The 23,494-nt window shown below is 35.6% G+C and overlaps 1 protein-coding gene across 1 annotated transcript in view; it reads right to left on the reverse strand.

The window, feature by feature from the left end:
• Positions 1–2,202: 2,202 nt before the first annotated feature.
• LOC137399916 (serine-rich adhesin for platelets-like) overlaps positions 2,203–23,494 on the reverse strand; it is a 28,028-nt gene continuing 6,736 nt past the window's right edge. The window contains exons 3-10 of the mRNA XM_068086178.1: positions 22,220–22,272; positions 18,367–18,534; positions 15,213–15,401; positions 13,268–13,551; positions 10,488–10,716; positions 9,402–9,575; positions 6,139–6,307; positions 2,203–3,126 (exon numbers count right to left, since the gene is read on the reverse strand). Of these exons, the coding sequence (XP_067942279.1) occupies positions 2,444–3,126; positions 6,139–6,307; positions 9,402–9,575; positions 10,488–10,716; positions 13,268–13,551; positions 15,213–15,401; positions 18,367–18,534; positions 22,220–22,272 (1,949 nt within the window). The 3' untranslated portion in view covers positions 2,203–2,443. The remainder of the gene's footprint in view (positions 3,127–6,138; positions 6,308–9,401; positions 9,576–10,487; positions 10,717–13,267; positions 13,552–15,212; positions 15,402–18,366; positions 18,535–22,219; positions 22,273–23,494) is intronic.

Below are 23,494 nucleotides of genomic sequence, written 5' to 3' on the forward strand. Positions count from 1 at the left end.
TAACTGTAATGTGAATTTTGTTGCAAGTCAACCTTTAATGATCAGATTGTGTCAAAATCGTACATGCAAGTTAAAAAAGCGTTTCAATAGAACATTCGTATGGTCTGAAGAAATAAAATTTTTTCTATCATCAAGTATAAAACATAAATCATCTTATTATCAATTACTAAAAGAGACTACGAAATAATAACAGAGACTATCAAATACTCACAAAAACTAGGGAATATTATTATCAAGAAACCCAGGGAGAACAAGTATCCAGAGGCAACTTCGAGGCAAAACACTTCTGGTCTATAGAGAGCCTAAATGCTTTTAAAGTGGCACCCCGCTTCTAAAGACTCAAAGGGTTCCTCTCGTAAGAATTGGCACTAAGATAACTACCAGGTGTGCTCAGTAGAGATCGTCTAGCCGAGGTACGGAAGAGAATGATCATGTTGCCTGAGATTCGACCCCGACTCAACAGTTCAAATCACTATTGTTCAAAACAAAAGTTATGCAAACAAAATTTGTGAAATTACTTGCTTGTTAAAATGTGTGTCTTCATGTTATGTGTATTAAGAAATACAGGAAACACAGCCAAACCTGTGTGATGTATCTATGCATCTAAGTGGTACCAACCTCTTCATATCAGGTGTTTTATATTTCAAGTCCGAAGCGGGTAGAGTGAGAGCCAGTGTTATAACTGTAGGTATACCACTTATATTCCCTTCTCTTTTAGACTTGAGTTGAAGCAGAGTTAGGCCATCAGATAGTGGCCTATATTAAGCATGTCATTTTCTAATGCTGGAGCAAAGAATATATTTGGAGTTGTCCTTCCGATAAAATTTCCGAAATTTTAACATGATTGGTTTGTAGCAGATGGGTGGAGAGAATAAGCTTTTGATACTTGTACTAACCTGATGTAGGCATTGACATTCATTAATTCATCTCTGAGTTGTCCAGTGTTGCACAGTAGTTTGATGAGGCTTTGAGTGATACTTCCAGTAGAGATCATTGTTATCTTGTCTTCTCAACACATACTTATCCTCTCCAAAGTTAGATTCTTAATAGAAGGCATTTTCTGGTAGTTCCTTCACAGCTCATAGTCAAGCAAGGTGCAGGTATCCTAAGTAGTTCTACTACATGTATATCATGAAGTTTATTGTTAAAGTTTAGAGTATACTGAACTAGTAATACTAACCTTGTAATATAAGAGTGATAACAACAGTAAGAATAGGTCTACATACGAGTATCCTGATAAGTTGTTCATGGATCATCTTGTCTCAAGAAGTGACTAACTATTTGCATCAGTACGTGCTGAAAGACGTTACGCTCTACCTAGGGCCTTTAGTATTTATTAAACACCTTGTGTCATTGTTAGACTAGCTGCCTGTCTGTCTACTTTTAAGTGTGTCAGTTGCTTAGGTGTAGAGAGTAATACCTATCTGTTTGATGGTGTAGCCATTTCACTGAGATTTGTCATATTGTCATATTAGAGCCATCATTGGAAGGTATGCTTCTCACCATTTATATTTCTCTTTGCAGACAGGTCAATTATAGTATGACTAACTTTGATATCGTTGTTTCAAAAAGGTACTCAAAATAAATAGAAAAGATAATTCCAATCTGTTCAAACCAAACTGTTCCCAAGTGTACCTCAGTGCACCGAAGTTTACTTAAGCATATTAGAGCATACCTATTGGAACTCCTAGAGTTAACTAAAAACTGCTAGTTAAATAAATAGTGAGACACCTGCTTTTAATAACAATGAACATATTAAACTGTAAAAAATGGTTCCATAAAGTGAAAATATACTCTACAAACAAAACAACTACAAAGGTTCTGTCGGCCGATGATATAAAGCAAATAATAAAGCTAATATTTTCTTTATTTCAACTTTTCTCTTTTCAACAAACTTGTAATTCTAAATTTACTTTTATGTGAAGATTAAAAAAATATGAGCTGTAATGCAATAAACTCTGGCTCTTTATTGTAGAATGTCATATAGTCTCAATTTCTGAAGTACTCTAGGGAGCACTAAGATGACAAAACAATATTGCTTTTATTGCGACAAGGTCGAGTATGAGAACAGTAGATCACTCATTTTGTGGGAGTTCACTGCCCATTGTGACTTGTTCTATTTTATTCAGTTTAACTCTATTTTTGTTAAATCTAATTTCTAACTATAAATAATTATATATGAAAGTAATAATTATTATAGATAGTGCGAACTATATTTCTGAATAATCACCACAAAATAGATATAAGACAAAGATATCACAAAATAAAAAAATATTGACTTAGCTGCAATCTAATACTAGAGTTCATATGCAACATGCGAGCCCCATAATTTTGACCTTGAAGGCTGTTATCGTTTCACAACATCATAGACGTTAAAAATAAATAATCAATTTGCGATATAAACTTCACAAACATAGCTTTTTTCTGCGCTACCCTCCCATGGCTAGTACGTACTGAGTAGTTTTGTAATTTTGTGTATTTCATTACCACTTGTATTCGTCAAAAAGTTTGCCATCATTTGTGTTTTGAGACTGTTGATTGGTTGGAGGACAAGTTGGTTTAATAGAGTCGCCCTGCAAAGGTGAAGCCAGAGTTCAAAAGCCTGTTTTTTATTCTCAGCTGTTGTCATAACCATAATCTCATCATCCTTGGGCCCCCACAGTAGGTAATGAAGGATCAAGGCTATCGTTTTGAGATCTCCAGCATCTGAAGAGTTCTGTACCAAATCATCAACAGTTCTGAATATTTTCAGCTTCACCAGACGTTCGGAGGCGTGAGTTAGCTGAATCATAAAAAGTTTTAGTTTTTCACAGGCCAGATTATAGTCAGCCACGCCTTCTCTAACGGAAATCATGTGACAATAGACTGTGCTCAAAGAGTCAGAATCCAGAGAGACGACTAAATCTCCAGCACTCAAAGATTCCAGTTCTTTGTGTCTCTCGGCTAGTGAAAACACGATGTTTATAACTTGGAGAAGGATGAACAGTGAGTCCATGAGGAGGTGGTGGTCTGATTTGGCCTCCTTTTCTTGACGTCTGACGTAGCTCATGACAGACATCAGTTTGGAATAGTGAGGGAGGATTGTCACACAGACCCTTATCTGCTTTTTATCTCCAGTGTTCTTGTCTAAAAGACCCAACAGAGGTGATTAATAAATTTATTACCAGACGTCCATACTGGTAAGTTAGCAATGAACAAAAAAGTTACAGATTTTTGCATCAAGTTTCTGAAAGTTAATATCTCTCTAAGCCAAAGAAGGAAGCAGGTGGTTTTCATATTAATTTTCAAAGATTTTAAAAATCATCCAAGCAGTATTACGTAGCTAGGATAAAATTTCTATACTCTAACTTTCTTACTGAGCTGCAAAATGGTAACAAGATGTTTATTTTAATATCAACCTAATATGTAGCTCAGTGGTTCACAAGCTGTTGCTACCAAATAGTGGTGCACCATAGTTTTATAAGTGGTACATGAACATATCAGTTGGCAGTGTTTATTCCAATATGATCTGCCTTTATGTGATCATATTATTTTACAACCAAGATGTAAATGATCTATCACATTAAATTGTTTTTGTTTGTTTATTTGTTTTTGTTTTGGTATAATAAATGTAGATTTGAGCAATATTAATTATTTCGAAGCCAGTTGGTATGCAGTGTTGTAACATATAAATTGGTGGTGCGCAATAAAGAAAAATTTGAGAAACACTGATGCAGTGTCACTAGAAGCACTATTATATATGCCAGAAAACATCAGAAATGTTTTTATAAATTTTTATACATATTACCCTAGCTACTTGTTTGCTCTGATTATTTTTCATTTGAGTAGAAACAATACTGATCAGAAAAGGAAGTGGTGGAAAGAAAAAGCCAGGTTTGATTCTTATGTGTTTAATAAAAAATTGACAGCCATAACCAAAAAAGCTTAAAATTCTTCTGTATCACACTAACTGTTTCCAAAATTATTAACTTTAAAGCTTGACTTGCAACAAAATTCACATTATAGTTATTTGGTATCAAAAAATTTACCATGTCTAACTCTGCTGTGTTGTAGGTGCAAAATATGTGGAAATGTGATTACAAGCTCTTAAAAGCTCAAAAACGAACAGGTAATTGCAGTCATCATGATAACGTTGTAGTTTGGAATCTCTTCATTTCGACGACATTCTCAAACATTGTGGTTATTGCTTTGACATGTGATGTTATCACGTGAAATTACAGGCCAATATAAGGCTCAATATAAAACGTCTCGTAGCACTAGTTTATGACAAACACTTCGGGTTTTATTGGAAAGACTGTATCAAATATAGACACTCGCTTCGTTACAGTTTCGTTTCAGCCTGGTCTAATCGTCTAGTCGTAATCTGATCATGTGACCCATACTTCAGGATTAATTTCTGCAGCATGTTTTGATTATCACAGGTAATCAACAGGCTCGTCATGTTTATCAGATAATGATATGTACTCCTTCGAGCTAAGTTTAAAAAATTGAACAAATTTTCACTGTAGGTTATAGGATATCAGTGCTCAAAGTGACAACATTACAATGATGATGAAATAGACGCGTAAGAACAACAGACATAGCTTTATTGAATGCGTGAAATATATTTGTTAACATATTTCGACGAATTAGGCTGCATGAAAGTGTAAACAGAAGCCATTGTGTTCAACTACGTCCCATTTGAGCCGTTTTAGAAAGGGATTCCAATCTACAGTGTTTTCGTGATGGCTGCGATTAACTGTACATTTTTGAGCTTTTAAGAGCTTGTAATCATATTTCCACATATTTTGCACCTACAACACAGCAGAGTAAGACATGGTGAATCTTTTGATACCAAATAACTGTACTGTGAATTTTGTTGCAAGTCAACCTTTCACATTCTTCTGTATCACACTAACGGTTTCCAAAATTATTAACATCAAATGTATTTTGAAGCAAACTGCGTAACTTTACTTTTTTAACAAAGTATTAAAACAATACTTTGCTATAACTTTATAAATATTAAAGTATTAGAACAAAAAGAGGCTAAGAATGAGTTATATTGTTTCTGCTAGAAGTACACTTGCTCCTATATCTGTTAGTCCTTCGCTCTCTACATAAATATATCTATTATGTTCATCGCCAAATGAGCATATTTAGGAGTTTTGTTCAAAAGCTTTTCAAATTGTATCAAAGCCAAGAATTTCAGCAATTTCATCGACTAATGGCTGATCACTGGCACCTCGTACCCACAACATACAAGTTAAATATAGCAGTTGACCATATGCACATTGTTGGTGCTAGTGGTTAGCCTGGTTGTCCTGTTCAATAGGAATTCAAAAGTCAGAGGTCAAGTTTAAAGTCTATTTATAGGGCTGATTCTTTAGATTTTTCTAGAAAACCAAAAGCAAATGTTGAGCCAGGTAGTGGATGATAGTTGTTGATACTTATGTATGTTGTATATCAGACCAACAATGCTTACATACATTAATCAGGTAAGATGTACAGATAAACCCTTAGCTGAATAGCTATATAGATTCGCTTATATAAAACCAATCATACAGTTACTCTTTCTTCAGGCTAGTTGTACGGATAAACTTTTATCATGCTAGCAATACAAATTCACTTCCAGCTGTGCAACCATACAAGTACACTTTTATCTGTCTAGACATTCAAGTGCAATTACAGCTGCACGAATGCACTTCTATCTGGTTAGCGATACAACTGTACTTTTATCAGCCCAAGTGTATAAATTCATCTAGATCAGGCCAGTTGTACAAACACACTTCCATTTGGTCATATGCAGATGCGCTTCTACCTGGCAAGCAGTAAATGTACGCATTTACTAGGACAGCTGTACAAAACATGCTTCTATCTGGCCTGCTAGACAAGTATACTTATTTCTGACTAGCTGGACAATTTTTTTTAGAACAGGTGAGCAGTTTAAATGTCCTTATTTTTGACCAGTGTATACCAACACAGAATGCTCAAAAACATTCTTTATAAACAATTATGTGGTTCACCACTAATAACTTTGTTAAATCAATATAAATGCTAAAAAATATATTATAACAACATTAATCTTCATCAAAATGCCTCCTCTCCTCGGCATAAATTGTTTAACCCTTCTAATTATATGTGTATCTATTGTTTCCATACCTCCGCTGCTACTCGATGTTTCATTGCAGATCTGGGGTTCATTCGCTGCCACAGCTTTCATCATCTGTGCCGGCAGCAGACTGGCTTCTATGTTAGCCTTAAATCTATGGCTGACTGGCAGCTGATTGGGCGAGTAGGTGTCACACAGTACAGGCTCTTTGAGAGAGAGCTGTGAGAGAGAGACTATGAGTTATTGAAAGCTAATGAGCAGGCTATATATACGGTAATACGTTGATAGGGTGCCCCAACAAACAAAAAAATTGAGGCACGGACAAAATGTTGAGGAAGTTTCCGCCTTGAGATACGAGACAAATTTGAGATATGAGCATACGAGATGGTCATTAATGCTGCCATTAGGTGGCCGAGTACCCGAGCAGAATTGCTTGATCTTTCTCGTCAGGCCAGTTAGAAAAGATTTAAAAAGGTCAGCTAAAAGTGAAGCATAAAAAAGACAAGCAGAAGGAGGATGATAAAAAATAGAAACGAAGACAAGATAATAATTAAGATTGGTGTAAGATTAAAACTTGTTTTTAAGTGTGTGTTAAGTAAGCTAAATTTGTTTAAATTAAATTCAAAGTTCATGTTATGTTAGCGTCACACAAGTGTAGTGTACCGAATGTGCTATTGTCAAATCACTCTCACACTGCCGTTAGCGGCTACCATCTGAAGGTAAGAACACCATACAGTAGTGTACATAATAATGTTACATTTTATTGTATACCATAACCACCACATAAATGTTTGTTACTTTTGAAGCGTAATTGGTGAATTGGAACAGTTACAAACACGTTTTTCCATCTTATTATCCTGTTTTTAGGCGGTTTTTCAGAGGGTGGGAATGGATTAATTTGTATTTAGTTATTTTATATAGAAAATATTGCTTTAAGATATGAAAGAACTTATTAACTTCATTTGTCGAGATATGACGACTGTTATAGAAGGAAAACATGCTGATCTGGACATAAGGTGATCGATGTTAATTACGCATATATATATAAATCTCAAAGTCTATCGTTTGGTGTGTCCAGATTCAAAACTATTCAAAACTAGGAATAAAAAATTCGGTTTGAGGTAAATTTGATCTTAGAACCTCCCAATAATAAGGCAATATCCTTACCAATTGAGCTATGCAAGATGCAATGCTTCATTGAGCGATATGAGTTGTTATGCTGGCTAAAATACGCATAGCACCCTAGATTACCCAACGCCCTAAGCATGCTCTCACGGCTCTTATTAGTAAGTTTAGCTATACGGATAGTAGTGTACTCAAATTAGTCATTGGCGATGTGCCAGGCTAACGGCAAGTGGAAGGCAACTACACTACCTGCCGCTGTGTGTAAGCTGATTTTTGATACCCGTGCAGCGCCGGGCATTTGGCTAGTCTAGTATAAAACTAATATTTGTAGCAATTTTGTTAATTACACATATTCTTTAATTGTGTTATTTTACAAAAACTGTCAATTCTGTTTGTCAGGGTATTCACTTATCCAACAATTGTAGTCGATTATAGATCGATTACAAGGCAATTGTCATCTTTACCTTTACCTGCATAGACAAACATGTTCAAATCAACAAATCGACCACGCATTACTTACGTGTCAGCAACGTGTTACCTACGCAAACTACGCATTTCATCACTGTGTCTAGTCAGACCTTAAGAATGACTCATCAGATTCTTTATTCAAAACTTTTATTCAAAAATTTAGGAAGGTTTTAGAGTTTTACTTTAAAAACAGCTACAGACATACATGTAAGTTCTTCGTTTAACAATATAATAACAGATAATGTGACTAAGCGCATAGAGTTATCAAGAATTTGTTGTTTTGTATTAACTTGTCTGTATATAGAACTTTGGTTTCGTTTATTTATAGAAAATTTAAAAAAGCTTACACAAATATTCTGAATAACTGGCAAATAGCCAAATAAGGAAACTGATGACTTGCTTGTGATGAGTCATACAGGTGCCTTGACATGTATCCTAATATTCTAGAATTAGGTCAGACAAATATGGTAGCTAATTCCTCAGATTAGGTTGTTTTATTCGCATTGCATTTTTATATTTTATTGGAATTCTATTGTAATTTTTTAGTATTTATTACATAACTTTGATAGTTCAATTCCTCAGATTAAGTTGTTCTCTTCATATTGTAATGTTTTGTTATTTTTCAACAATTATTGTATATCTTTTATAGTTTACTGTTACTATGGTAGTCCAGTGAGCCATAAGAGATAATCAGGTAGAACAACTATATGTACAACTATTTAGTTAAAACAATTGGTGTATGGTTGAGTGATGCAATTGGTAGGGCATCAGGCTATTATACTGAACATCGTGAGTTTGAATCTTACTTCTTACAGGTGAACATAACTCTACTATAGTGAAGACTAGCTGAATGCCAGGGTAATAAAACTTTTTTATTCAACATATTACAACATTTACCATGCTAATTTTTAAACTTCATATCACAAGAAGAGTGTTTTGGGCCGTTCGAATAAATTAGGAAAAAAATAAAAAAACTGTAAAGGCGTTCAAATGTGAAATAATTAGCAAGTAATAGTTAGATAGTCTGTTTTGCTACAATGATTACAATAAAACGATTTGATACTGATGCATTTAATACAAACCGAAAAAACAAAATAAAAATTATGAACATGCTGGATTAAAAATAGCAATTACTACCTGGAAGAGTGTATAAACAAGGTGATTTTTGCTGCAGAGGCCTGTTGTATTCAAAGTTTTGATGGACGATACTGATACCTCTCAATATTGGTACAAATGTAAATTGAGATATCGTACTGTTTTTGTCTGGTACTTTGTCTGACCAAACAAAGAGAAAATGTAGACGCAGTTCCTATTTGAAATAATACACTCGTCCAAGTGAAAAGCATTTAGTCTTTATGAATTTAGCAATTGAACCTTAGGAAAAACCAAAAATATGAGTGTAATGGCACAGTTGAATAGCTGATATCCATAAGGATGCCATAGCCTGGTGGTTATGCTCTGTTGTTTGTTGACTTGCAATTTGAGTGATGTGAGTTCAAACCCTTGGTGAATTGAATTTTTCCTTACTAAAACTCTATCGCTATAACTGGACAAGTAAGCAAATGGCAGACAGACAAACACTGAGATTTTTATATAGAATGAAATAAGGAAATTGATCTATGTAAAAGTGTAAGAGAAGACAATTACTAAATTTGTTTTGCATTTCAACCCTGCAAGTACCAATAGATAAGCATAAACAGGAATATATATATCAGCTTACCATTGCTGTCAATGGTTGACCAGGCTTATCTGTAAGGTGCATAGAGTAAAACACACATTTGTTGTTATGATGTGTTGGAGCAGCATCAGACGCAAGTGAAATGTCATCCCAAGTGTAATCCTTGACGTCTGTGAGCAGGTGGTTCTTTCTTTGAAGGTATACTTTGACTAATTTCTGAAATATTGCACACAAAATTCAATTGATGGTGCTGGCAGTGTGCCAGAGTTTGATACCTCATTTACACATAGTTTTACAATGAGTAGTCACTTTGCTCTGGCCCGCCTACGAGACCTGGAATTATCTTTTGCAACCGCAAAAACGTTACATTATTATTTATATCCATACATTTCTATGATTTGATGTTTTTCAAATGATTCACTTATGATAACCTATTAATTTAGTTGAACTTTAAATATATAGAGCAAAATATATTTACAATACAAATTAGAACATCTCAATTTGTTACTTGTGCAAGTTATATATATTTTAAACAAAATCTTTTTTGACATGGCTGGCAGGTGTTATACTGTAATTAACCAATACGAAATTTATTAAGAAACAACCACAAACTAAATATGAGATATTTAATGGTGAATCATCTTTTCTGTCTGCTAAGAGAACTTTTAGGCAAAGTTTTAGGTTAAAATAAGCTGATTCCATAAACTTGACTTTAAATATTTCAATGGGACAAAAATAAATAATTTTTTTTATCCAAACTGCCTATCAGAATTTAAATGATTTGAAGCTTGTTTACTTTTGACAGCGACAGCTCAACCAATAAATTCATGTTTTGATACTTTATGTGATTCAGAGTAAAAGGTTTTAGAATCGGTAAGACGACTACATACTTTTTGTGAGGCGTGACAGGCATGCTTGATGTTTTTTGCAAGCATCAAGTTATTCTCAGAATTTTTTAAAAACCAATTTCACCAATTTAAACTTTTCAGAAGTCTAAAGTTGACAATAATTTCCACAAGGAAGTTTTAGTACTACCAGTACTACACATGAGGAAAAAATAGACTCACTTTCCTTCTTGGCATGTTTAACAAAAGAGATGAAAGAAAGTCTACCTGCAAGAAAGTCTACCTGCAAGGTCTGATTGTTCATAGCTCCGATCTGCTCAAGGCAGAGAGATACGGAATCTAAAGGGGTAGGTTTGGTGCTGTTAGCCCTGGAGCGTAGGCTGATTTGATCAGAGGCGCAGCTCTGTCCCCGACTTATAGTTCTAGTTGTGGATGTGGATTCATAGCCTGAGTCAGTTGCACTCGTAGGTGAAACTTTACCAGATCTGACTGATCTCATGGGATCACTATGCCTGTTAACACATGACCAGTACCTGAGTATGACAACATCGACAGGATGTTACATCATAAATCATCGCACTAACTTTAATATTTTTTCTATGCATAAAAGCAAGCGAAGATAGTTTCATGCTTAGATGTTTAAAGCATAATAACTCTATGTCTTTGATATCTGTAAAATCGAAGCGATGTTGTTGAATCGAGCACACCTGTGTATGAACATTTTGCGAGTGCCTTTTTACGAGCTAAAATTGATGATAACTTCATAATCTTGCCTGTTAAAGTTAAAAAAAGTTACGAAACCAAATGATTATTTTCCGCCCCTTATCATGAAGTTAACACATCTTAAAGTTGGATTAATAGCTTCCACTTCACTGCTATTTCATGCAGATCGCACCCCCCCCCCCTCCCCGTTGCAGCAATGTAATCAGCAAGCATAAAAATGCCCATTTTGATGCTTGCTGATTCCAAAAGTAACTAAAGACAACTCTATGTTTTTCAGTTACCATATGAGCCTAGCGTAAATTAAGCCTTATATCATGCTAGGAGGAACTAGCCATATGAGCTGATGCGATATGGTGAGAGTAAAAGAAGTTTGAAGTCGATGCAGTTTTGGTATGTTATTCTAACATGTTCATTAAGGACTGGTACAAACTATATTGCAGTATGTCGGTGTTATTCCCACAGTACAACAGTGATCACTTGTCATAACATTGTTTAAACTATGGCAAACCTATCTACATTTGCATTAATGCATAGTCAGCAGCATAGTGTTCCCATCAAACAAAGCATTCGCTAAAACTATGTAATCCTAGTTCGGCAGCAACCATCGTGAAAGGAAATACAACTTACACAACTCGCGATGACCAATCAGCATTGTCAAAGCGGTGCACAGACTGTAGTGGATGCTCAGCGAAATATTAAGAAAGTTTGGCAGCTGCGGTGTTTTCCGACATATCCGTGCTGTATCGGCCATGTCATAAGTTTTACGATGCACAAAGTCGACGAATAATCGGCGAGAGGACAACCTTGACGCAAACGATAAAACCTGAACTAGCCTTAAACTGTTAGCTTACATCCACGGTTGTTTAGAAGCCGTAGCTGTTGGACACTGGTTGGTAAGCCCGTAACATGTAAAAGAGAATGGTCTATGTCTTTCTTTTTGTGTACTGCACAATAAAGACCCGCCAGCCCTCTTTATTGTTAACTATAAGCCTGTCAGTGAACAGTTTTAATCGATAAGAGCAGACAGACAGGCATTAATGCGTGTCACACAGATGGTAATCAAAGTTGACAACCTCAGACCCAATTGCATTTAATTATAACACATTTAGTAGGGGAGAATTATTGATGCCAAGTGCGAGCCATACTAATGAATCTCATTAGGGGGACCATAGAGATGCGCTGTTTAATGCAAGGGGGTTTGATTGTGTAAGGCGAAGAGAACAAGGAAAGAAGAAGAAGAAGAGAAAGGACAAACGAGAAAAGAAGACAAAGGGGAACTAGAAAGAAAAATAAAAAAGAGAAAGAAAGATGATAGAGTAGGGAGAGATTGATAGATATGAAGTATATTATCAACAGTCAATGCTATTTACAGCAAATTAGATCAGGAGACAAAGAGTACAATAAAATAAAGCGTAGCGAAGTGAAATTATTTATTATGGAAGAAGAAGCTCTTTTTGCATAACATTGTACGATAATGTAAATTAGCAATGTGTTGGCGTTTGGTCGTGTAAATATGATCATGTCCAAATATGGTCATGTCCAAATATGGTCATGTCTAAATATAGACAATTTTTAGATATGGTCATGTCCAAATATAGTCATATTTTAAATAAGGTAAACTGCCACATAAATCCGTTTGTTGATTTGTGTGTGATCCTCAACATGGCAACACTTTTTAACATTGTGATTACGTTTGTTTGCAGGATTTCTTACTGTAAATATCAGTTTTCTAAAGTCCTTCTCGGTTTCATAATCCTTATAGTGATATATATTGTGTAGTTTTAACTTAACAATATTCTAAATGTAGCAGAATTTCTGGAGAAAGTACTGAAAATTGTGCTAGAGAAACAAAAGGAGAAATGGAGAAAGTGGGAACGTGATAAATGATCTGACAGATATGAGTATTTTAGACAGCAAATATCTAGTAATACAGTTGACTCATCAGCATTAGTTGCAGTTAGACGCTGGTCATAACTGTCCATATCAGGTTGTATAACACTAAAACATAATTTTGAAATCACTCTATATCTTCTTTGTCAGTCTCTATCAAATGAAGGGTAAATCAACGGGAAAGGGGAACCAGGCTTACTCTTACTAAACTTTGTTTCCATTATTAACATTTTCTAAACATTACACTATTATAGATGCAGTTTTTTGAATTGTTGATCATTTTTACTGTTGCTGCTTCTAATCAGGTCAGCAAATCAAGAAAAGCAATGAGTCAAATATTAAGTCTTTATTCACATTTTTAGACCCAAAAGTTATAACACACCCATTTTAATACAACTAGTAGTAACTTGCTTCTACTTTCTACAAGGATTGCACAAGGAAACATCTTACCTTGAATCTGGTAATGAGATCTGCCGGCTGTGCTGGATTGGTAATTTTTTTAAATTGCTTTTTGATGACGCGTCTGTTTTGGGCTGAACTTCCTTGCCAGGAATACCTTTGTTGCTCGCCTTACTGAGTATGTTTGAGATAACCGTATCCACATCCTCCCAAGGGGTGTCGTAGAGGCCATCTGGTCTGCTGTCCGTCTTCATTTTGACTTTGTGAATATTTGAGGAGAGAGATGGCCCAACACTTTCGTTTTTGTGCAGGTTTGAGGACAGCCCTTGCACTTTCTGCATTAATAAATAAATAGATGTACACTACATAAGGAATAGACCCTCACCTCAATACACTCACTATAATTCATATTGACAAAAATGTTAGAGATAGATTTTCTGGTTATCATATATTGTTAATGCCCTTTACTTAGCAATCTCTTTCGTGCGACAGCAAAATAAACATGCCTGTTATCTCCAAACTTTTCAGCATGGGCCGTTGCATTAGAAAACATGGGTTAGCATGAGTAAAATTATTGATCCTTTAGAAATATATCTTGAACGTGTCTGTATATTCATAGTTGCACTTGTCATACAAAGCTCCTTTTTGATTGTTTGATGACTGTAGACTATGAGACAAATTGTTCACAATCTATGCTGAAAGTCATTGGTTCAAACCATGATGAAAAATCACATTACAACATTTATCATGTATCTATCTTTCTATCTCCTGCAAATCAGTGTCTCATTACGCAACAAGCAAACAACAACCATACTTAAAATGAACAACAACCATTACGGTTAAACACGGTTAACTTCATCCTTAAATGAGACTTTAATTGCAGGCTTTCCACCATTGCTCAAAATAGATTGATACGCAAAACTCTTTAGAAATGTTCCTTGTATGTAGGTAGGGTTTACACATCAAGTACAAGTTAATCTACAAGCTCAGTGGTTGAGTTGTGGCTGTGAGTTGATTAAAATGTTCAGCTGGAGAAGTCGTTACAAGTCACAGCATAGTCACAGCATCCTTTTATCACCTCTAATACGATTAAATACTGTACTAATCCGGAGTTTTCATCTATAAAAATAACGACCAATAGAATGATACCGAAATGAAGCTTTCCTAACATGTATAACAGTTTAGTAGATGAGTCAATAAAAAGGTCTCGAGGGGAGTATATGTTTGGTTTTTGTTTTTATTTCAAAACTGCTTTGCTCTATTGGGCTGTTTTCTTTTCCTGTGTCTGTGAACTTCACTGCTACTGGCTAGGTCATACTTAATCTTGTCATTTTCCTACCTGAACAAATTTTAAGAAACCATTTTGGCGCACATGGTAGTAGATGATAAAATATGCATTTTGGCGCACATGGTAGTAGATGATAAAATATGCATTTTGGCGCACATGGTAGTAGATGATAAAATATGCTCTTTCAACCGGACCAAACGAGTTGTAGTTTTACCTTTCTACTTCAAACTATCAGAGAACTACACATGATCCAAATGTTAACATAAGACGTTAACTCACTGCTGTCTTACTTGGCTGTCACGCCTCAGAAACTCACTTTGCTAGCTGTAATTCTTTTGTAATCTATATGTAGACTAATATTAATGGAATTATTTTGTCAGTATGTGTGCATGTCTGTTAGTTCGCGAAAACTCTTTGCGTTTACACATTTTGTGACTGATTTCATTCAAACTTCACACCCATATGCTCCGTGCCTTTCACCGGATCGCTAAAGATTATGTTTGAAAATTCGATCTGGTCCTTGAAAACTAGCCTACTAAACACCCACCCGCTGGATATCTGTTTGAGAATAAAAGAAATACCAATCATCGCTGGACTTACAGTTTGAACTAGTTAGCAACCAAACTTGATATATCAGTTTAGAGGTCCATGTACTGTAATATATCTGTTGGTCAGCAGTATGACCGACAGCCTCAAAGACCAGCCTACCTTATCAGTCAGAGGTACGTTATTGTTAGTGAGCAGAGCTGACTGTTTTCTTTCACTCTCTGTTGAACTTAGACTTTGTATTAAAGATTTACTCTGGGCATTTGGAGGAGGCGGAGGTTTCTCATCTGGTCTCTGTATGGACTGATTCGGTGACACACTGCCTCTACTGCTGCCTCTGCCATCTACTTGCTGAATTAGAAAAGGTTATCAGAATCATAGAAATAATCAAGCTCAATGTATAATTGTTTTTATTGTTTTACTTGAGTTATTAAGGGCAGCAAGGGCTTAAACCTGGTTTTCATATACGTCACAAAGCACCGCCGGCAGCATCGCTGACAGCATCGCAGGCTATTGTGGTGAAGTGTGAACCTACACGTCGGGTACCGCCGGTAGTTGCCGGAGGCCAACGCAAGAGTTTAGTGCTGTTCAAATTTTGCGAAAAACCGCAGGCAAAACCTTCCCAAAATGCACTGTACAAGTGAAAGTCACCATTATCGAAACGGCATGGCGAGCAAACATTTTACGCAATTATTAGTGATGCAGCTTTGTATGTGAATAGATGTCGCCGAGCCTTGCGTCGCAAGCGTTTTTCTGCGCAAGTTACCGCGGAGCCTCGCAATCGATATGGGAACCAGGCTATAGGCTAAAGAAGAGCTGGTCATATAACACTGGTAATGGTTCAATGTAAACACCCTGAGAGATCTAAAGATGGACAACAAGTCCAACTAACAAAATTTCTCTTTATATGTTTTCACGACGAAAACCTGTTTTCACATGCCGTGATACTAGCAGTACTGTACAGAATTGGTAACATGTACAACTTGAGTGAACTTTTAAGAGACACAGACTAAAAGTTGAGCTAAAAGCTAGATCAAGAAAATACTGTTAGTGCATTTTTAAAATAAGGTTTAAAAAAGGTTTAAAAAAATTTAGACTTAAAAAGTTAAAAGAAAATTTGGATCAATTCATAAATGGATCAGTCTGCCATTTGTCTGTAGCTAGATTAAGGTTTTACTAATGAGGACTGTATTGTCAAGAATAGGCCTCTGACCTTTGACCTCTGACATTGGGAAGCAAACATTTGAAGCCTTTAGATAAACCGAACTTCATGTGTAAATAAAATAAAAAAAGGTTGTTTGGGCTGGCTATCGATCAGGTTTTAAACCGAGTCCGATCAATGGTCCACTGTCTTCAATTCCAAATGGTTGTAGTTCAGTTTGTATTGCCTACCAGAGTGCCACAACCATTTATGTATTTCTGTTACAGCTGTAGTAAAAACTCAACTTCATAAAGCCTTAATGAAATGAAACCGAAGAGTTTGGACTTGTCATTCAATTCTTTTTAGTATATCTTATTTATGAACTTAGACAAAATATTTGGAGATTTTGTCAGAAATTATCAGTATTTTTCTATTATTTGCAATTGTTTTTTATGTTTAAGGTGATCTGATTGTCAGGATGTTTTTAGAGTAAATTCGATGAAACTTGATTGCGATTACAATGCTTGGAAGAGAAATACATGCAAAATGATTTTATTTAACGGATCGTTTCAATAACGATCAAGTTTTATCTATTTTAATCTTAAAACATCCGGCAGTCAGATCACCTCAAGCATAAAAAACTGTTGCAAATGATAGAAATGTTGATACTTTCTGATAAAATCTACTAAAATTTTGTATAAGTCCATCTTGAAGTGAGCTTGTGTCTTATGTAAGATACTTGACATGGCTCCAGAAGTTTGACCAGCTCCTTTTTAATAGGTACAATATTATAGCTTTCCATTTCTTTTGTAAAAAAACTCTCTTCCAACAGTGAATATTTGTGCATGGCAACTCACAAGTAATTCATCTTGCAAAACTGCTTAAAACTCTATAAAGTGACCAAAAAAATCGCAAAGCTAAAAATAAGCGAGAGAGTCAGAATATTTCATAAGCAGAGATTAAACCTGTGGGTTGAGAAATGTTAGCAGATTTACTTGTTTTTTAAGGTCTGTTTTTAGATACTAAGAAAGTTGCAAAACACTAAAAGAAGGCTAAGCATATCTCAGCTTCTTGCGGAGACACACAAACTAAGAATAAATCCTCTTCAGATAACACACACTCTATCACTTTTTAGGAAAAGGATACAGCAAACCGAATGAATCTGTCACATTGGTAACTTTGTAGGTTTCAAAACAGTTCTATATATAATTTACTTTGCTGGGTATAATTTCATCTCGAACAAAAATGTTTTTCAAATTATGCTATGCCGCAACCATAAAACAAAAAAGGGCAACAGTTAGTCAAACAAAACAAATAAGTGGTTTGGTATATGATACTTGATACCTTTCTGTGTTAAGTAGAACATTGTTACAGGAGCTATAAACGATAAGTTTCAAAATAACTATTGAAGGTTGTATGCAATTTGTTTGTATTACGTAAGTTGAAATGAGTTGAAAATCTGTAACTGTCTGTAAAAATGAGTCCACAAACCATGACAAGTAAATGACGTTTGATTAGTTAACTATAGTTTTAGAAGAACCTATGTGGCGGTGGACAATAGCCGGGTTTTGGGTCATATAGGTTTATCGGCAGCGGCAGTACCCAGGCCAAGAGGCGGCTCGCCCTTCAAGCTGCTAGAGATTCAAATAGGCCTTGACGGGCTGAGTCAAGGAGGGATTGAGCTGGCCCTCAATCCAGCCAGTAGAACAGCCAGCTAGGTCCTTACCGGCCTAGCTGACCGGTAAGGACAGCTAAGCCGAACACTAAGCCCGCAAGAGAAAGACCGACCTGCTACTGAGCCAGCCCTGTGAGGACCGACCCACCAAGTCGGCCTTCCCCGGCAAATGGACGATTCCTGCCAACGCTTACGATATAAAAGAAGCCCATCAAGAGCTTGGCACAGCTCGGGAAAGACTCATTTTATGCAGTTGTCTATTGAGCGTACATACACTGTACATATTTATATACTTGTAAAAATTTATATATATGCTGCTTTATATCCTCAAATGGTGTGATTCTTCGTAGAGCAGTAAAGGGTCGCAGCAAATCCTTTACATGGCCAACTTTTGCAATTTTTTCTTTACATATCATGCGATCGGTTCAGTTCTTTTCATTTTGGTACTGCCACAAAAGACCTAGAAATGAGACAACTTCGGCAATGGCTAACAGCCTTACCTTATCTGTAGACACCGACAGACTGCTTCTTTTAGAACTTCCAGGTAGAGCTGAGGAGGAGGAGACTCTAGAGGCAGCACTGCCTAGTCTATTGGTGCTATTTTGTTCAGCTACCCAGTTATCAACAGCAGCCATTTGTCTCCCTTTACTTGTGGCTGGCATAGAGTCCTGTTAACATACAGAACCTTATAGCGAATTCATAATTCATGCCAAATGAAACTCACAGAATTTTTTTCATTGAAGATAATGTTCACAAAACACATCACAAGTAGATGTTATAACGAGAAGTTTCAGTATGCGAAAAACGAGCCTGAAGCTGTTTAAAAACATGATACATGTATTACTTTGAATAAACTGCAGAGCTTTCTACTTATGAAAGACCTGTCTAAAGGTACTCACTACATACATATTGTCACCACGTTACAGTCGCTTCTGTTTATATATATGACCAAAAAATAATAAAAGTAATAATAAAATATATAGCAAGTCTACATATTTTTTGCCAAGAGAGAACTATCGATATTATTTACAAATTATTATTTCCAGCACATAGCTCATTAAGCCGATACATGACTAAACCAAAAATTTTTTTATATATTCAATATTCAACTACATCTAGTTTAAGGTGTTCATGTATGTTTATGACCGTCTTACAGCTTTTATTATTCTTTCTATTTAGGAGTCGCCACAGTAAATGATATATTTTGGTACAGAATATATTGTAACCATTTGCTCATGAGATTTGGCCGTCTAGCAATTGTGGCTGAATACCCTTCCTAACACCACCAATAGTCCTTCTGGGATTTGAACCGCTGACCTACTGATTGTATGCTAACGCACTAGCCACCGAGCCATGACTACTCAAAAAATCTTACCAAACTCTGATTAAAATAAACTAAATATGTCTAAACCGTTTTCTCGTTCAAATGGGAAACTTGACTGCTGATGGATGAACCAGCTTGATCTTGTAACTACTGTCACGTAGCTGGACTAATGTTTTTAGACAATCACTTTAACCGCAAGTTTTTAGCTGATGACATCTATAGAAGTGTTAACATGATATGAAATGTTTTTACTGTTTTCAGCTAGGAATATGCCAAACTTTGAGCTTCTCCAACCTAGCCGATAAACTAACAGGCGCATTTTGGCAGATGTCGCTCATAAAATTCTTTAGTATAGCCCAATTAATTTTCATTTGCCAACAACTTATCTAATCGCTTGACAGCTTTTGGCAGCATTTTAGCATAATTAATTTCTTGCAAGAACCAGCAAAGTAGAGCTGATATAAGATGTAATGAAGCCAGCAGAAGCTAATCTCATCATCTGAGACCCGCTACATAATGAACGAATTGTTGAGCTCCATGCGTAACATTTAATCCCCTCTAAGCTGTCACGGCCATCTGAGGATTATAGGAGGCCTTGTCCCTTCCAAGTACCTGATTATATCAAACTGGAAAAGGATTAAGCCTTCGTCTATCCAATGCTTATACAACATCAATATATTGAAGGGGATTGTTCTTACACATCAGTTGCCATGCTTACACGAAATACAACAATTTCCTTTGCTTTTAGATGTTATGTATGCTTCTTTGATAAGCATTACGTCAGTTGTCAACTGACCTATTCAACACATGTTTGTATAAGAGAACACGTAGAACTACTCCATAGGCAATCATGGTAAAGAATACATTAAAATACCTAATTTATAAAACCATTTGAGGAACTCCTCATTGGCTAAATATCCATAAAGTTATTTACGCCTATTCCTGAAAATGAAGCCAGCAAGCTAGTCAATCAACAGCAATAGCCCAAAAACATACAATGGAGTTATTTATGAATTTTCGTGTTGCAGTAGACAGTAGAAGATCAAACGGTATTGATAACGCGATAGTATACTTTGGCAAGATGGTTAAACTCATATACCTTCACAATTACTGGCCTGGATGAACAATAACATCTTGGTGTTCACTATCGTCTCTATCACGGAGGTGCTTAAAAACTCTTTTTGATGTTTTTTTATAAAAGATACTGATGTGAAATGGCAAAGAAAAACGAAAAGATAGAGTTTTTACTTTTTGTTCAGGCCCATCAGCAGTTTTTTACACTTGCTGAAAAACATTTAGGGCTTAGATAAACTTTGGTTGACTAGCTAGATAGACTGACACCCATAATTAGTAAAGGGAGGCTCTATTTTACATTCCGTTATTATCTCACTAATTGCTGCTGATCTTCCGCCAACAGCGCCGTTAGTCGGCGTTCTTTGATTGGCTAATTTTTTCTGCTTTATTGCTTTTTATATTATGGTACTTAAAATCATATTAAACACATTTTTCATATACTGAAGTGTTTATTGAATTGTTCTTGGAACTGGGTCATATAACTGGGTCATATATTTAAACCAACGCAATGATATTGGGAAAGATCTTTAAAAAATGTATCAAAGCCTTTGATAAAACTTCAATCAGGATGCCTTAAAGGTGGAATGTTTCTCTCTAGCAACATCTAGCTAGAACCAGCTAAATCCTTTTTTGCACACTAAAAATACCATCTGACCCAAATAAGTTAGGGCTGGCTTTCTAGGAAAAGATCTCTTGCGACCAAGTTCTCCTCACTAATACATAGGCTTTGATAGTCTAGTGCCATGGCGCTACTAATTTTTGCTTTTCTATCGTATAACGTTTTAATTTGATCAATTGTTACGCTAAAAGGGAGGAAATAAAACATCAGGAAATTGTTATAGCATGACAATAGCGCATTTGTGGTATCGCAATATGTTACATGTCTCCTCTAGTCTCTTTGGCAACTCTTAGGAAATTTGCATTCACAAAGACGATTATGCTAATATCAGTTGAAACATAAGAATTTTCTTCATGATTTATAAAGGTCAAATAAAATCCGTAAGGTCAATCAGAAACACAGACATCTCCTGTGGTTACTGTAATGATGTCTCGAAGATAAACTTATACAAAATGTTAGTAGATTTTATCAGAAAATATCGGTATTTTCTATTATTTGCAGTTGTTTTTGATGTTTGGAGTGATCTGACTGTCAGGATGTTTCAAGATTAAAATCAACAAAACATGATCATGATTAAACTGCTTAGAAGAGAAATGCATGCAAAATGATGTAACTAGTTGCTATCGCTGCGATGGTTGATATCGGATATTGCGTTCATGTTGTAGCATTAGCCTACGCGTTTCTATTCTGTTGGTCTCTTTGCATTTATAGACGTCATAATTGCACTTTCGATTGCTCTGAGCATTTTAATCGCAATGGAGTTTTATCGATTTTAATCTTGAAACATCCTGGCAGTCAGAGCATCTCAAACATAAAAAAACCGCAAATGATAGAAAAATACCGATAATTTCTGATCAAATCAACAACAATTTTGTGCAAATTTATCTTTAAAGACTTTTCTTACTCACTGTTATGGGTCAAGGTCAAAGTAAACATTTAATAACTGGTTCACAGGGTAAGAGCATCTATGTTTTAGTCTGATTTTAGCATGTCTTCTGTTACAAACATGTCTCAAGCTGGATCAGAAAGGTTATAACATCAAGTTGAGAAACTCATAGAATTAAGTCCCAAAGTAAGTTGTGACCAAGAATAGTAGCTTCAATTAAGATATTTAGAAAATTCACTTGCAACAACTAGTGAGAATTTACTACATTCGTTCAGTTGAAGTTCTCCTTTCTACCAAGCTTTGGTCTTTCACAATCACCTTCATTGTTGTGTTTTTAAGATCTAAAACACTTCAAGTCTCTCTATAGACCACTCTTTTGCTCAGAGTAAACAGGAAGGAACCTGTAAACTAGCAATCATGCCCTTACGAATAATTTAAATGTGCACTTACCAGTCCTTCAAGCCTTTGTCCTGCACCTACTGATGCGTTGTCAGCTTTCTTTCCTACAAAAAAGATAATTAGCCATGGTTCTGATTTCATCAGCAGTACGAGAGCTTGTGCGCCGACCCATACTAAGCATAGGAGAGGCGGAGTAACGCAAGAGAAGATCGCAGGGATGGCTAATGGTAGAGTGAGTGGTACAGTGAAAATTCTTTTCTTATGAATGTTATTGATATCGTATTTAGCACTATTTTTAGAGCTAGTATGAGAGGTCGTGCATGCCTTAAAACTGATGCTGAGAGATTTTTAAATGCTGAATAATAAAGAAAAATAATTTCGATGATGAGTAAAAGATAATTGGCATATTTAAGATTCAAGACATTCTTGGACAGCTGTGCAGAAGATGACCAATATATGAACAAAAAGTGCACGAAGTTTGAGATGCTCATTTGAAAAACAAATGTTAATTATTACACGGTACAATAGGGAAATAAAAGTACCCTACTTGAAGATGAATAAAATTTTGTAGATTTTATCAGAGAGTATCAGCATTTTTCTATTGTTTGCAATTGTTTTTTATGTTTGAGGTGATCTGACTGCCAGGATGTTTCAAGATTGAAAATGCACAGAAGAAAAATACGTGAAAAACGAAGTCACTAGCTGTTAATGTTGCTATAGTTGCAGCGTTACGCATCTCTACTCTGTCGGTCTCTTTTCAAATATAGACGTCATAATCGTACTTTCGCTTAATCGGAGCATGTTAACTGCCATCAAGTTTTGTTGATTTTAACCTTGAAACATCCTGGCAGGCGGACCACCTCAAATGTCAAAAACGATCATAAATGGGAAAAAAATACCAATACTTTCTGATCAAATCGACTACAATTTTATGTAAGTTTATCTTTAATAAGCAATTTAATTTTATCACCAGCCATCGTTCTTATTATTGTTGCACTTATCACAAACCCTACATCATTCATGTCACATTTACGTTTGTCAAAAGTAAGAACAACGAAAACGAAATTTTCAGACCTATTTTCTGAGTTCAACCAGTGTGTCTAGATCTAACCTTATATTCTAGACCCTGTGAGTCCTTTTTTCATCAAAAGTTTATTTCAAAAATACTCAAATCAAGTCTCAGAACCAGCATGTCAGTAAGTCGGTAAAGCTCTGTACAGTTATCACAGACACGCTTACTTTTTATCCATTGTTCCATGAGCTACTGCAAAACTGGTATAGGTTAATTACTATTTCAGTCAAATCATCTTGGATAACTTTGGGTGA

This window comes from Watersipora subatra, chromosome 7 (genome assembly GCF_963576615.1).
Source record: "Watersipora subatra chromosome 7, tzWatSuba1.1, whole genome shotgun sequence".
NCBI classification, from domain to species: Eukaryota; Metazoa; Bryozoa; class Gymnolaemata; order Cheilostomatida; family Watersiporidae; genus Watersipora; species Watersipora subatra.